Raw genomic sequence first — 13,547 nt, 5'->3', positions numbered from 1 at the left:
CAACGTTTTGGGTCATATTTGACTTGTATTTATTAAGATAGGTTTTAGATCCAGCAGTGTTGGTCAAATCAAGGAAAATGGTGGTTTTAGGAATATAATATTGTGTTACACATCTTTGAAGGGTTAAAAGAACGTGCCTAATTTAAGGGCTCAAATCCTTGTGGTTTTGGAGTCTACACACCGGAAAGGTAAAAACCTCATGGACAGTCCCACCGGATGGACGGACGGTATGAAGACTTCCCACCTGCTATATTTTGCACAAGAGGACCCAAGAGGACCCACCATCAGTGACCCTGATGGTCTGATCCCCAATCACACAATGTGGCTCATGGAACACGGAATGTCATCTTTTTGGTGGGGAAGGAACCCGACCTGGCTACTTGTGGTGCTCTGTTACCGGACCTCTGTGCTTGAACACCATGTTCGAGCTTAAAGGTCCCTAAGATGATTGATTTTGTAATCATATAAGATGGGTGAAGAAAAGAGCTGAGCTGTCAGCTGATCAATGGAGGTGCGTTGGATCAGGTGGTAAGGGAGGATGTCAGACGCCTGGCACACCAAAACAAATAGTAAGGATCTGCTGGGAGCATCCATCAGAAGCCCCTATCCAGGAGTTCAACTCCTGCTTCTGTCAGAACTACAGCAACATTCCAAGGGAGGCTCGGGACAATGAGTCCAAATGGATCATGTTCCACACCTCCCTTGCTAAGGTGACTGTAAGGAGCTGAGGCCAGAAGGTGTTTAGTGCCTGCTGCAGAGTGCATGTGTTTGTAGTGGACAGTTATTGGCAGGTCAAGTGGAGGGCAGCTCCGGCACTGGTTGAAGCAAAAACTCAGATGTGGAAGGAGTTCAGTGAGGTCGTGGAACAAAAGTTTTGGTCATCTACAGGCTATTCTGGCAAACCGTCAGACAGCTCAGGAGGGGGAAACAGGATCCTACTCACACTGTATAAGGTGGGGAAGAAGTGTTGCTGGCCTAAACTGACAATGTTGTCAGGTGGTGGAAGGAAGTATCTTCTCAATTCCACTAACAAGCCATCTTTCAGGGGAACATTGGCATTCAGTTAGACTCATTACCAATGGGTGCTGGACTCAGCTGGGATGCTCTTTGTCTCTAATTCTGTTCATAATTTTTATTGACAAAATTTCAAAGTACAAACAAGGAGCAGAATGTGCCCCAATTGGTGGTCTCAGGATGTTTCTTGCTTTATGTTCTGCTGGTTTCGTCAAACGACAACCTCCAGCTTGCACTGTGGTGGATTGCAGTGTGAAGCAGCTGGGATGAATCTGAGTCCATGGTTCTCAGTTCTAAAAGGGTGGCATGCCGAGTCTGGGCTGTGAATGAGTTGCTGCTCGAAGCAGAGGAGATCAAGTATCTTGGGGTCTTGTTCAGGAGTCAGAGAAAGAGGGAGTGGGAGACCGATATATGGTTGTTGCAGTGTCTGCATTGTTGCGTATACTGTACCTGTCCAATGTAGTAAAGAGAGCCAAATATGAAGCCAAAGCTGTCGATTTACTGGCCGATCTATATTCCTACCCTCATTGACATGATCTGTGGATACTGCCACAAAGAATAAGATTGCAGATTCGGGAGAGGATTAGAGTAGAGCCACTACTCTCCCCCACTGAAAGTGAGCCAGTTGAGGTGGTATGGGCATCTCACCAAGATACCTCCTGTATGCCTCCCAGGTAAGGCATTTTGGGCATGTTCAGCTACATGGAGTAGATCCAGGAAGCACTGGAGAGATGCCTCTTGGCAATTTTAGGAATGTCCCACCAGAAGAGCTGGAGGAGGTGGCAGGGGAGAGGGAGGTAAATGGACTAGTTCTTATATAGCGCTTTTCTACTCGGTCTGAGCACTCAAAGCAAAGTACAACACATTTAGATTTACCCATGCACACTCATTCATACAAGCACTTCCATGATTAACTAAGCTAAGTGCTTTAATTATCTAACATTCACACACATTCATACTCCAACGGTTGCGTCGGAGAGCAACCTGGGGTTAAGTATCTTGCCCAAGGACACATTGGCATGCAGCCTGGAGTAGCCAGGAATCGAACCTTCCGATCAGTAGGTGACCTGCTTTACCTCCTGAACTACAGCCACCCAGGTCTGGGTGTTTCTGCTTAGACTGCTGCAGATGGATAATTTAGCCTTCACCACGCAGGATGTGTACTTAGGTTGAAAATAAATAAGACTTTAGTGGATAAAGCAAAAGCTTAAAATATACAAACCCCCCCCAAAAAAACAGGAACACCAAGAGACATCCAGAGCAAACAGAACAATGAGATAACAGAGTTCAACAGGAGGATCTGAAAAAAGAGCAAAGGGAGAGACCAATTCCTAAGATGAACATCCTCGATTCCTCTCTTTGCATCTTAGTCCTTCCCACCAGAGACGCAAGGGGAGGAGACAAGGAAGAGACCTGAGGACAGAGGAGCTGAGGCAACAGGGATGTAACAAAGTGAGGAATCCTTGCCTCAGAGCTTCATTTTGAAGCAATGTCAATTAAATTTGACGTTTGACACAACTGCATCACAGTGAGTTTTGTTATAGCCCAACAACTGCTGTATTTTTGGCTCTCAAATGTAACAGTGCTCATGGCATGTTTGTATTTAGGGCCACTTTTAATCCAATTCACAACATGACACAATGTGACTTGATATACTTTTTTTTTTTTATTACATACACAGTAACATGAAGGGCAGAAAGTCTGATCATCTTATGGCTAAAAACGAGTTGTTTGAAGAGTCCTTCTTTCAGCATGGTTTGTATATTCCAGCTGTGTGCCATGCCTCTTTCAGACAATGAAAGTGAAAACACTTCTGCAAATTATACACCTGTGCACCACTATTTAACCCTTCTGACAAGCCACTTCTCTCCTCAGTCCTCTCTCTTCTGGATGCATTTAGGAATTGAAACATCATTGAATGTAACACGGATCACTGACAGGAAGAGAGAGGTGACTGAGGCACAAATTAGTGACATGAGAAAAGCCTGTGAATATATATATATATATATATATATATATATCCAGAAAGGACTTATTATTAAAAAACACAGGTGCAAACAATTCATCACAGATGAAAATGATGGTGGGACAGACAATCAAAGGGGGAAACATAAACAAGACTTTTGACATTGTAGCGCCAAAATAAAAGCATCAGACTAAATTTGAAATGTAACTTAGATTTGTGCTAACAGTGGGCAAAATGGGCCTTCGCATGACTGGGTCAACATGTGTGCTCACCTTTCTGCAGAGCTGTCAGGCTCTATGAATCGGATAAGTGGTGGTGCTGACAGTGTTTCGGTGGCAAATATTCCTCCCTGCAGCTGTACACCAAAACCATTCAGTGGGTCACCCGTTAACACAACCTCACTGGTCTCTACGTGAACCACCTGACCACCCGGACCCACCGAACTAGAGGCCAGGGACACTAAAAACACACAGGCACACAGATTACGTTTATTTTCATCCCTTCTGAGGAATTAAATCATTATGCAGATGCACAAAGAGATGAACCTACAGGAGCTCTTGTGCTCTTTCTTCCTCTGCCGTCGTTTGAGCAGCGAGTTACGAGGACTCATGGGAACAGTGGGTCTGGGTAACGTGCTCGAGCTCTGGCTGCTGGGGCCAGAAGTGGTTGTGGAGGCAGGAGAGAAACTGGCTGATACAAGAGCTGCAAAAAAGAGAAAGTTTATTTTTTAATACTGTAATACATGGGCAATAAGTTGGACATAAAAATAAAGGGAAGAGTTAAATCAGTTACATCATCTGGGAAATGAAAAATGACAAAAAAAAAAATCAGAGCACAGGATAAGTACAGCAAACATGAACATGTCAAGTAAAATTTAATTTCTCATTTAATGCTTCTCTGTGTTGCCTCACAGCTGCAGGGTACTGGGTTCGGATACGGGCCGAGGCAGGGCCCTTCTGCGAGCAATTTGTGCGTTCTCCTTGTGCCTGTTTGGGTCTCTTTCAAAAGCACCAGTTTTCCTGTCACATTTCAAGCATTTCTTTATGCTTAAATCACAAGATGAGATTTCCTACAGATACAGATGAGGCTTCACACCGCTTTAAATGGTCTTCACATACAGCGCACTTTAGCCATTCCACCAGGCAGCATTGATTGCATTTCTCATTTACTCTTTCATAGACTCACTTTACTGGCCTGCCATCATCACCTAGCTGAGTTTAATGTCTTGCCAAGTAACACTTGGCATGTGGAAGAGGCACAGATCAAACTTCTAATGCTACTACTACTACTACTGCGACAACCTGAAGGATTTTAGCCGTCTGACACTCTGACCACGCTGTGTTGTCACAGCATCTGTGTTTGTGTTCTTACACTTGCAGTAGTCAAGGCTGTTGATTGTGTTGTTGTTGGAGGCGGTCCACGATTTATTGAGGGTGGAACTTGTGTTGCAGAGGGTGGAGTTTGGAGGGTGACAGTAGTTAACACAGGGGTCCCAGGAGTGGGGATGGTCTGACTTCTGAACCTTGACTGCAACACACACAATGGAAAAAACACATTGAATGTTATTACTTCTAAGAACACTGCTAACCTTTACACCAGCTCTTCCATAATTTTAACCTTAATCAAGAACAAATGTCTGAATTTCAAATTAAGTTCTAACCTTGTGTGAACTACTTTTTTGGTAAATCCCCACATTTTTTGTACATATATTTTCTATCAGCCCATTAAATGGCTGCTATCAGGGTCAATCATTCTCAAAGATATAGCTAGGAGGCATCACACCATATATCTGCTATTTGCCAAGAAGGTGAGTTATCGATTCTCATGACTGGTAAGAAGAAAGTGATGCAAATGTTACAGAAGTGCAGTTTATCAGTGCAGTTGGTGCTTTAGTCCTGCAAAGACAAAGTAAATGAAAACATATCAATTTACCTAGATATTCTGATACAATAATTCATTCATAACCTATAACATGGGTATATTATAGGCATGATATTGACTCTTTAGGGCTGTCATCAAAGGCAAGTCCTGTTATGTGTCCAAACAGGGCATACTTTTGTAAACTCCTCTGGCACTCTTGCCTCCCTTCTTATCCAAATTTGAGCAAAATTGTTTTTAACATTTAAGGAATATCTCAAAACTGAGATTACTGGTGTCAAAGGCTGAGCTTGAGATGATTATTCATGCTTTTATCTCTTCTTGTCTGGATTATTGTAACAGTCTTTTTACTTGTTTCAACAAATCAGCTTTGGATCGTCTTCAAACTGTGCAGAATTCTGCGGCAGGACTTTTAACTGGTACCAATAGAAGATCTCATATCACTCCAGTTTTGGCTTCTCTTCATTGGTTGCCAGTAAATTTTAGATTTAATTTTAAAAATTTTGTTTTAACCTTTAGGGCCTTACATGGCCAAGCCCCCCAGTATATCTCTGGCCTGTTGAAACCATATTCTTCGTCCCGAGCTCTTAGATCATCAGGTCAAAGGTTACTGTTGGTCCCTCGCACTCGTTTCAAAACTCGTGGGGATCGGGCTTTTGGGGCTGTGGCACCAAGGTTATGGAATTCTCTTCCACTGTCTTTATGCTGTACAGACTCCATTGACTCTTTTAAAAAGCAGCTGAAGACATTTTTATACAGACAAGCTTTTAATTAACATGTTATATTGTATTCTATTGTTTTATATTGTTATACTTTTATTTTTGTCTTTTGTTGTCGAGCACTTTGTGATTTTTATCTGTGATAAGTGCTATATAAATAAATTTTACTTACTTACTTCCTTTCCTTACATCCCATGAACTTCATGTAATCTTGATTGTCATGGGCAGATAATCACTGTGCATTCTTTATATAAAAACTATTTTTAACGGCTTGTTGTTGAAGAAGAGTTTTTACCCACAAGCCATCCGTCTGCTCAACTCTGAGCCCTAACTGGACCATTATTGCACAATGTAAATATTATAATTTATAAAAGTGTGTATAGTGTATAGTATATAGAGTATAGTGTATAGTGTGAATTACTTTTTTTACTTACTTTTTTTTATTTTATTCTTCCTATTTATATGTGTGTGTATATATGGTTGCAGGTACAAAATACATTTCACTGTGCATTGTACTGTGTATAACTGTGCATGTGACAAATAGGCTGTATATTATCTACCACCCCCCCACTCCCCCCACCCCACTGTGAGGTTAGACCTAGATGTTTTCTTCATAGAAGTTTGGTGACTATCATTTCACTTAATTTGGCCCCTCACCCTGGCCCAGGATAGCCAACAACTGCACCACTGCACAGAGTAGTTCAAAGGTCACATCACATACTTCCACCGTCCACTTTCTTAGACCAGGTTGGACATCCTTTTGCCTTCAGAACTGCTTTCATTCTTCGTGGCGGGAAACATCCCTCAGCAACTTCGACTCACGTTAACATGATGCAATTGTTGCAGATTTGTTGGCTACACATCCACATCGTGAATCTCCTGTTCCACCACATGCCAGAGGTGCTCTATTGGATTGAGATCTGGGGTTCTGTAGAGGCCATTTGAGAACAATGAACTTATTGTCATGCTGAAGAAACCAGCTTGAGATCATTTGAGCTTTGAAACATGACATGTTTGGCTGCTGGGATCAGCCATCAGAAGAAGGCTGACTTATTTTAAGGGGATGGACATGGTCAGCAACAACACTCAGGTAAGCTGTGGCACTTAAACACTGCTCAGGTGGTATTAAGGGGTGTCAAGAAAGTATCCCCCACACCAGTGTACCACCACCAGCAGCCTGAGAGAGAGAAAACTGGTACCCACTGGATATTTTCTCTTTTTCAGACCATTTGCTGTAAATCCTTGAGTGAGTTGTGTGGGAAATAATAATAATAATAATAATAATGCATTAGTCTTATATAGCGCTTTTCTAGACACTCAAAGACGCTTTACAATTTCATGCACTATTCATTCACACCTCAATCGTACCTGGTGGTGGTAAGCTACTGATGTAGCCACAGCTGCCCTGGGGCAGCCTGACGGAGGCGTGGCTGCCAATTTGCGCCTACGGCCCCTTCGACCACCACCAAACACACAAACACATTTACACGAACCAGCAACCCTCCAGTTGCAAGGTGAGCACCTGCCCACTGTGCCACTGCCACCCAGTTCACCCAGTTGACCCAGCTGACTTTGCTACACACCTTTCTGTCCCATTCTGATACCTGGTTTGAATTTCTTTAGGTCATCTTGACCATGTCTACATCCCTTAATGCACTGAGCTGCTGCCATGTGATTGACAGATTAAATATTTGTGATAAGCACTTGAACAGGTGTACCTAACACAGTGGCCAGTGATCGTATAAGGCAGTGATCGCATTACTAATGAGCTTGAAGTGTTAATACATGTGTGTATAATGAGCAGCCAATGGTTCAGCTTGATGCATTCATAATTAAAAGTGATACAAAAAAACTGCTCAGTTGCACTCACGTGCCAACCAATCAGATGATTTTCCAAAAATACCAGCTATATGGGAATCTATAACTTATTAACTTATTCCATTCTAACTCGTTTCATTGTCACTTAATTAGGTCTGTAAGCTACTTTCAGCTGCTCCCTTTGTCATAAGTTTGACCCCCTCATGAGGTAGCTCCACAGGTTTGATTTGGCAGAGTTTTATGCCAGATTTGTGTCTCCAGCTGGAATCAAACCAGTGAGCTTCTGCTTGTCAAGTGAGTGTGTTAATCACTACACTATGGAGGAAGAAACAAAGCAGCAATAAAGAAAAAATAAATAAATAGAATTTATGGTGGGCCATGGCTGTGCTCTGTTAAAACCTCTTTTGAGGAAACTCCCACTGAGAACATAATAACACAATCACGGCTGACAATCGGCACAGCTTCGTGTGCTCTCTGCATTCACATATCTAAACTCTAAATTTTTTTCCAAAGCCACCCTGTGCTGCCACAACCATCCAGCAGAGCTTTTGTTTCCTTGACATATGAGGCGTCTGACGGCGGCAAGTCTGAGGAGCAGATGTGCTGGGCAACCTCAGGGAGAGATCCGTGAAACAAGGAAACATTTTTTTTTCCATCTAATCCTTCTTGGGTAAAAATGAAGTCATTACGTCCACTGAAACACACTAGAAAGAGAGACGGCTCTGCTGACAAGAAACTACAGCAGTAACACAAACTGTTGATGCACACAGACAGGACACACACAACAAAGTCACTTTGAATTCACGCTTATGTTCACACACAATATACTATGTACAAGAGAAGATACACAAAACATGAAAACGTGGTATACACATTTGTGTCCAGACTCACCAAATCTAATCTATGCAGCAAGAAAATACTGAAACTTAACACACACACACACACACAGACACACACACACAAACTGCCAAACCTTTAATCAGAGTGTCTATTAATAAGGCAGCAGCAAGTTGGCTGTAAGGTCTGCTGCAAGGCCATCACTATCCTAATGAGCTGTGTTCATTTCCACACACACACACACACACTCAAATACACACATGCACACACAAGGGCGGTCACAAAACTGTGATTAGAAGAAGGAAAGAATAAATTTAGCTTCTCGCAGACAAATGAGATGAGTGACCTTTTGAGTGAGCAAGTGTGTCTGTGCGTGCTGTGTTCATGTGTGTAATTCCAAGAACATAATAAAAATTTTGGTTATTGCCACCAAAGTAATCCCAGAACACAATGGAGCTGTAAAAAGGAAAGCGAAGGGAAACAGGAAAATAAGGAAAATAATTTGGAAATGAAACGGTGAGAACAGTTTTGAGCTGAGGTATGTGTGCAGAATAAGTCAAGAGGAGATTAATCATGGAGATGAGGGGAGAGGAAAAGGACACCGAGGAGGAGGAGGTTGCAGGCTGTAAGCAGTTTCTGACAGCTGGAAGAGAGGTGTAATGACTTTAATTAAATCCCAACTTGCCTTTACATTCCCTGTCACTCCATTTCTCATTCATCTGCCATTTCTCTTTTCCTGGTGTTTTCCTCCTGAGATCGATCTCCTGACCCACAAAAAAGACTATTGAAAATAGACTAATATAAAGGTTTTAGTCCAGAATATGTAGCTTTAATCTCAGTTTTTACGCCTTTCCTCTAATCCCGCTTCTCTCATCCTGTCTTGGGTATCTCTAATCAGGTTAACTGAAACATACCAAAGATTTTCTTTTACCAAAAAAATGAAAGAGAAAAAAGGTTAAAGGTATGATTGTCTGATTTAGTGGAAAAAAAACTGCTACTCACAGGGTCTACAAGTGGGTGATCATATTCACTGCTATGTGTTTCTATTTATGCACAACATTCATTGTATGAATGTGATGTATGTGTACACTTGTCATACTTAAGCCCCCCCCAGCTGCAAGCATTAACATATGATAATAAAGCAGTGACTGGAATCAGCCTTTCCCCTCTAAATCCACTGGCACTAATTCTGTCACAGATGAAAAGCCATCACTTGGCTGTGGGTGAAGAAACACTCGTTCAACTAATTAGGCACAAAGTTGCCACCACAGCCAAATTATTCCTCAAGTGGAGTTGTATGAAAGAGGCTGGAAGACACCAGAGTGAATGGGATTTTTGCCCTACTCTGATTTACTAAATGTGCATGGGGTGACTTAATTGAGGCCATGTCTAAACACACTCTGTGATTTTTACTCTGCTTTTATTCTGGAACTCAATTTATCCATAACGGCTGCCAAATAAGGGGTGACCAGGAATTAAATACCCGACCAGCCATCGTCCTTCAGTAGTTAGGATTTATCAGGCTAAGTACCGCAAACACTGCCATCTAACTATACTGGCTGCTGTTTAACTCAGTACAACAAGATCTGGTGTTAATCGTGCCATCATGACATGATGATACCCTGACCTAAAAGGACATTTAGATCCTGAGAGCCTTGTGAGTTTTCAAAAACTTGGCTTAAAGGTATACTACACATGAAGATGTGCATGGGCAGATACACAACTTAATAGTTTTTAGGAGTCATATCTCAGGAGTCGGTTGTAAAGATGACTCAGCCACCGCAGTAAAGGCTTGAACCCACAAACAGTTTATTCATCATCATTTAACTGGTGGCGTGTTCTTGTGTCCAGCCCATAATTAACAGAGCCTTTTTTCACATTTTATCAATTTAATCCAGATAAAACTGCAAAGTTTTGATTATTGAAGTAATTTGTTGATGATGAACTGAACAGAGTTTCCTGAGAAGTTAGTGGTCACAGCTGTTACACTCACCTGTGTCGTGCTGCTTTCCAGTTAGCCTCGTTTGGTGTGAGGGAAGAATTTCTAATTTAACCAGTTCTGTTGTGCTTGCTAATAATTGTGTTGCCTCTAAAACTGTGCAGTGCTCTGTTGATGTCCCATCTATGGACAGCAGGTGATCCCCAGCATGCAGAGCTCCACATCTAGTACAAAAGAGACAAAGCACAAAATGTTATCACCACAATACACTGCATAAGCAAATAAATCACAAATTGTTTCTGTTTCACAAATGCCTTTTTTGTTGTTGTGCCAACAGTATATAGGCTACACACAATCTGCTTAGCTCACACCGGCGTGCTGCAGCCCTGGTCAGAATGATATCGCTGCTCTTCACACACGGGTCAGATTTTAGAAACCGACTTTGCAATCATGTGGGAACGAAGAGTGGCAGAACATAGGCCTCTACAGTCAACCTGTTCTGTTGACTGAGGTTATTTCAGTGCTCATTTCAGTACTGACACAGAGTTCAAGTGCTTCATGTATATTTTAGAGCCAGTCTGGAGCTGAAAACAGTATCCTGTCTCCTGCTGTGTTAGTTATAAGGTTGGACACAGCCTGTGTTTATCTCTGCCTTTCTTAGAGAGGATATATTGTACATAAATGTAACCACTGCAAATCTGTAATCCAACAGCAATTAGAGGTTGAAGGAGAAACCATATATATGAGATATATTTCCTTTAATAGACATTTACAAAAGCATAAACCATACTGTTCCAGAAAATTAAAGGAACACTTTGAAAACATCAGATTTCAATGGGGAAAAAATAATGCTGATATCTATACTGATATGGGCTGGGTAATGTGTTAGGAATGAAAGGACGCCACATCATTTGATGTAAATTAAAATTATCAACCTACAGAGGCTGAATTCAAAGACACCCCGAAAATCAAAGTGAAAAAAAAAATAATGATGCAGCAGGTTAGTCCATTTTGTCAAAATCTCATTGTAGGAACTCAGAATGGTACTCAGCAGTCTGTATCTCCTTCACGTGCTTGTATGCATGACTGACAACATTTGGGCATGCTCCTAATGAGACGATGGATGGTGTCCTGGAGGATCTCGTTCCTGATCTGGACCAGAGCATCACTGAGCTCCTGGAAAGTCTGAGGTGGACTGAGATGGATGGAAGCATAATGCCCCAGAGGTGTTCTACTCAATTTAGGCCAGGCGAGCATTGGGGCCAGTCAACAGTATAAGTTCCGTCATCCTCCAGGAACTGCCTGCACACTCTCACCACATGAGGCTGGTACTGTCATGCACCAGAAAGAAACCAGGACCCATCCTGATACCTGATGGCAGTCAGGGTGCCGTTGCCTAGGCTGTAGAGGTCTGCGCCCCCCTCCATGGATATGCCTCCCCAGACCATCACTGACCCACCACAAAAATGGGTCACGCTGAATGACGTTACAGGCAGTATAGTTTTCTCCACGGCTTCTCCATCCCCTTACATGTCTATCACACGTGCTCAGGGGGAAATCTGCTTTCATCTGTGAAAAGCACAGTGTGGCAGTGGTGGGCCTGCCAGTTCTGGTAAATGCCATCATCTCTATTTTTAAGATTAGGTTTAAAACTTTCCTTTATGATCAAGCTTATAGTTAGGGCTGGATCAGGTGACCCTGAACCATCCCTTAGTTATGCTGTTATAGGCCTAGGCTGCTGGGGGGTTCCCATAATGCACTGAGTGTTTCTTTTCATTCACCTCTTTTTACTCTGTTTATACCCCACTCTGCATTTAATCATTAGTTATTATCTTCCACAGCATGTCTTTTGTCCTGTCTCTCTCCCCTCAGTCCCAACCGGTCCCAGCAGATGACCCCCCCTCCCTGAACCTGGTTCTGCTGGAGGTTTCTTCCTGTTAAAGGGAGTTTTTCCTTCCCACTGTCGCCAAGTGCTGCTCATAGGGGGTCGTTTTGACTGTTGGGTTTTCTCTGTATTATTGTAGGGTCTTTACCTACAATATAAAGCACCTTGAGGCGACTGTTTGTTGTGATTTGGCGCTATATAAATAAAATTGAATTGAATTGAAATGAAATGAATAGAGCTTCTTACATCCTGATCAGTAGTGGGCCAGATAGGAGGACAACATTCACACAGATCTTACAGGGTAAATCTAAGCAAAGCTGCATTTGGCATGTATACAAACATGTGTTTGAGTGTGAAAAAAATCACAGCACCCACTCCAAAGGAAACTTCCTGGGTGTCTGTAAGGGAACAGCTTTCACAAAGTGGCCCAATTTAAAACTCTGGGAATGAGAATTGTAGCATGAGGATACATACCTGTCCACCACGCTGCCAGGCTTAACCCGGTCAATGACAATGACCTGTTTGTTTTGATGATTGGCTGACGTCAGCGTGATGCCTAGTGTTGCTCCTGGAGACTTGGCTATTTCCACTAACAGCGGACCAGATGCATTTGCCAGTGTGTCTGATCAGGAAAGAATGAAGTTACTATAATAATTTCACTTTTTACTGCTAACTGTTCCTTACAGTTTTCAAACAAACTTAGACATCAAACCTTTAAATATCTGCTCCACCAATAAGAACAGCATGGTGGAAAAGTTTAAGGGCACAGATGTCCTTGAAAGTATGAATAACCGATGTAATAAGCAGGGTAGCCTACGCAGTGTTTTTTGGGGTAAGTTAAACCGAGCTGTTTTATCCAGAAAAAAAAAAAGGCAGACTAAGCCTGAGGCAGCAGAAAATGCCAACACATCAACAGCCATCACAACAACAAAAGAATACCCCCCCCCCCCAAAAAAAAAAGAAAATCTGTGGCATTTGAGAAGAAAGAAATTTTGCTGGAAGCTTTAATTCATGTCTCTTTTTGTGGGTGTGGTGGTGTGTGTGGTCTCTCACCCATGATGGTGACATCGTACTCTATTTGGAACAGGGCTTCCTGGCCGCACTGGGCCAACACGCTGAGGGCATCACTGTGGTTTGCATTATGCAGCGGCACACCATCCACACTCAGAAGACGATCACCTGGACGTAAGGTGCCTTCTCTGCAAACATATACAGATTAAAACATGACATCAGATGTTAAGATGCAGAGATTATAGAAGACGGGGATTAGAATCTTGAATATCTGTTTAGCGTCACGGTCAGATGGGTTACTGACCGTGTGGAGCATGGAAGAAGTGAGGACCCAAATACAGAACGCATGGAGGCAAACAGGGTTAAACTGAAGATGAGTCTTTTATTAGAGCGAAGGAAAGGTAATCAAAAGCCAAAGAGAAAAACTCCAAAACAGAACTGAACACTACTAAAAGACAACGCAAGGAACAGCTCTGGTAC

The 13,547-nt window shown here is 42.4% G+C and overlaps 1 protein-coding gene across 1 annotated transcript in view; it reads right to left on the bottom strand.

Annotated features, from left to right (window-relative positions):
* grip2b (glutamate receptor interacting protein 2b) overlaps nucleotides 1-13,547 on the bottom strand; it is a 248,899-nt gene that overhangs the window by 22,035 nt on the left and 213,317 nt on the right. Inside the window, exons 7-12 of the mRNA XM_030729393.1 lie at nucleotides 13,110-13,255; nucleotides 12,531-12,678; nucleotides 10,226-10,395; nucleotides 4,352-4,507; nucleotides 3,530-3,682; nucleotides 3,253-3,439 (exon numbers count right to left, since the gene is read on the bottom strand). Coding sequence (XP_030585253.1) covers nucleotides 3,253-3,439; nucleotides 3,530-3,682; nucleotides 4,352-4,507; nucleotides 10,226-10,395; nucleotides 12,531-12,678; nucleotides 13,110-13,255 — 960 coding nt within the window. The remainder of the gene's footprint in view (nucleotides 1-3,252; nucleotides 3,440-3,529; nucleotides 3,683-4,351; nucleotides 4,508-10,225; nucleotides 10,396-12,530; nucleotides 12,679-13,109; nucleotides 13,256-13,547) is intronic.

This window comes from Archocentrus centrarchus, chromosome 5, assembly GCF_007364275.1.
Source record: "Archocentrus centrarchus isolate MPI-CPG fArcCen1 chromosome 5, fArcCen1, whole genome shotgun sequence".
NCBI lineage: Eukaryota > Metazoa > Chordata > Actinopteri > Cichliformes > Cichlidae > Archocentrus > Archocentrus centrarchus.
This window is presented reverse-complemented; position numbering and strand designations above follow the sequence as displayed.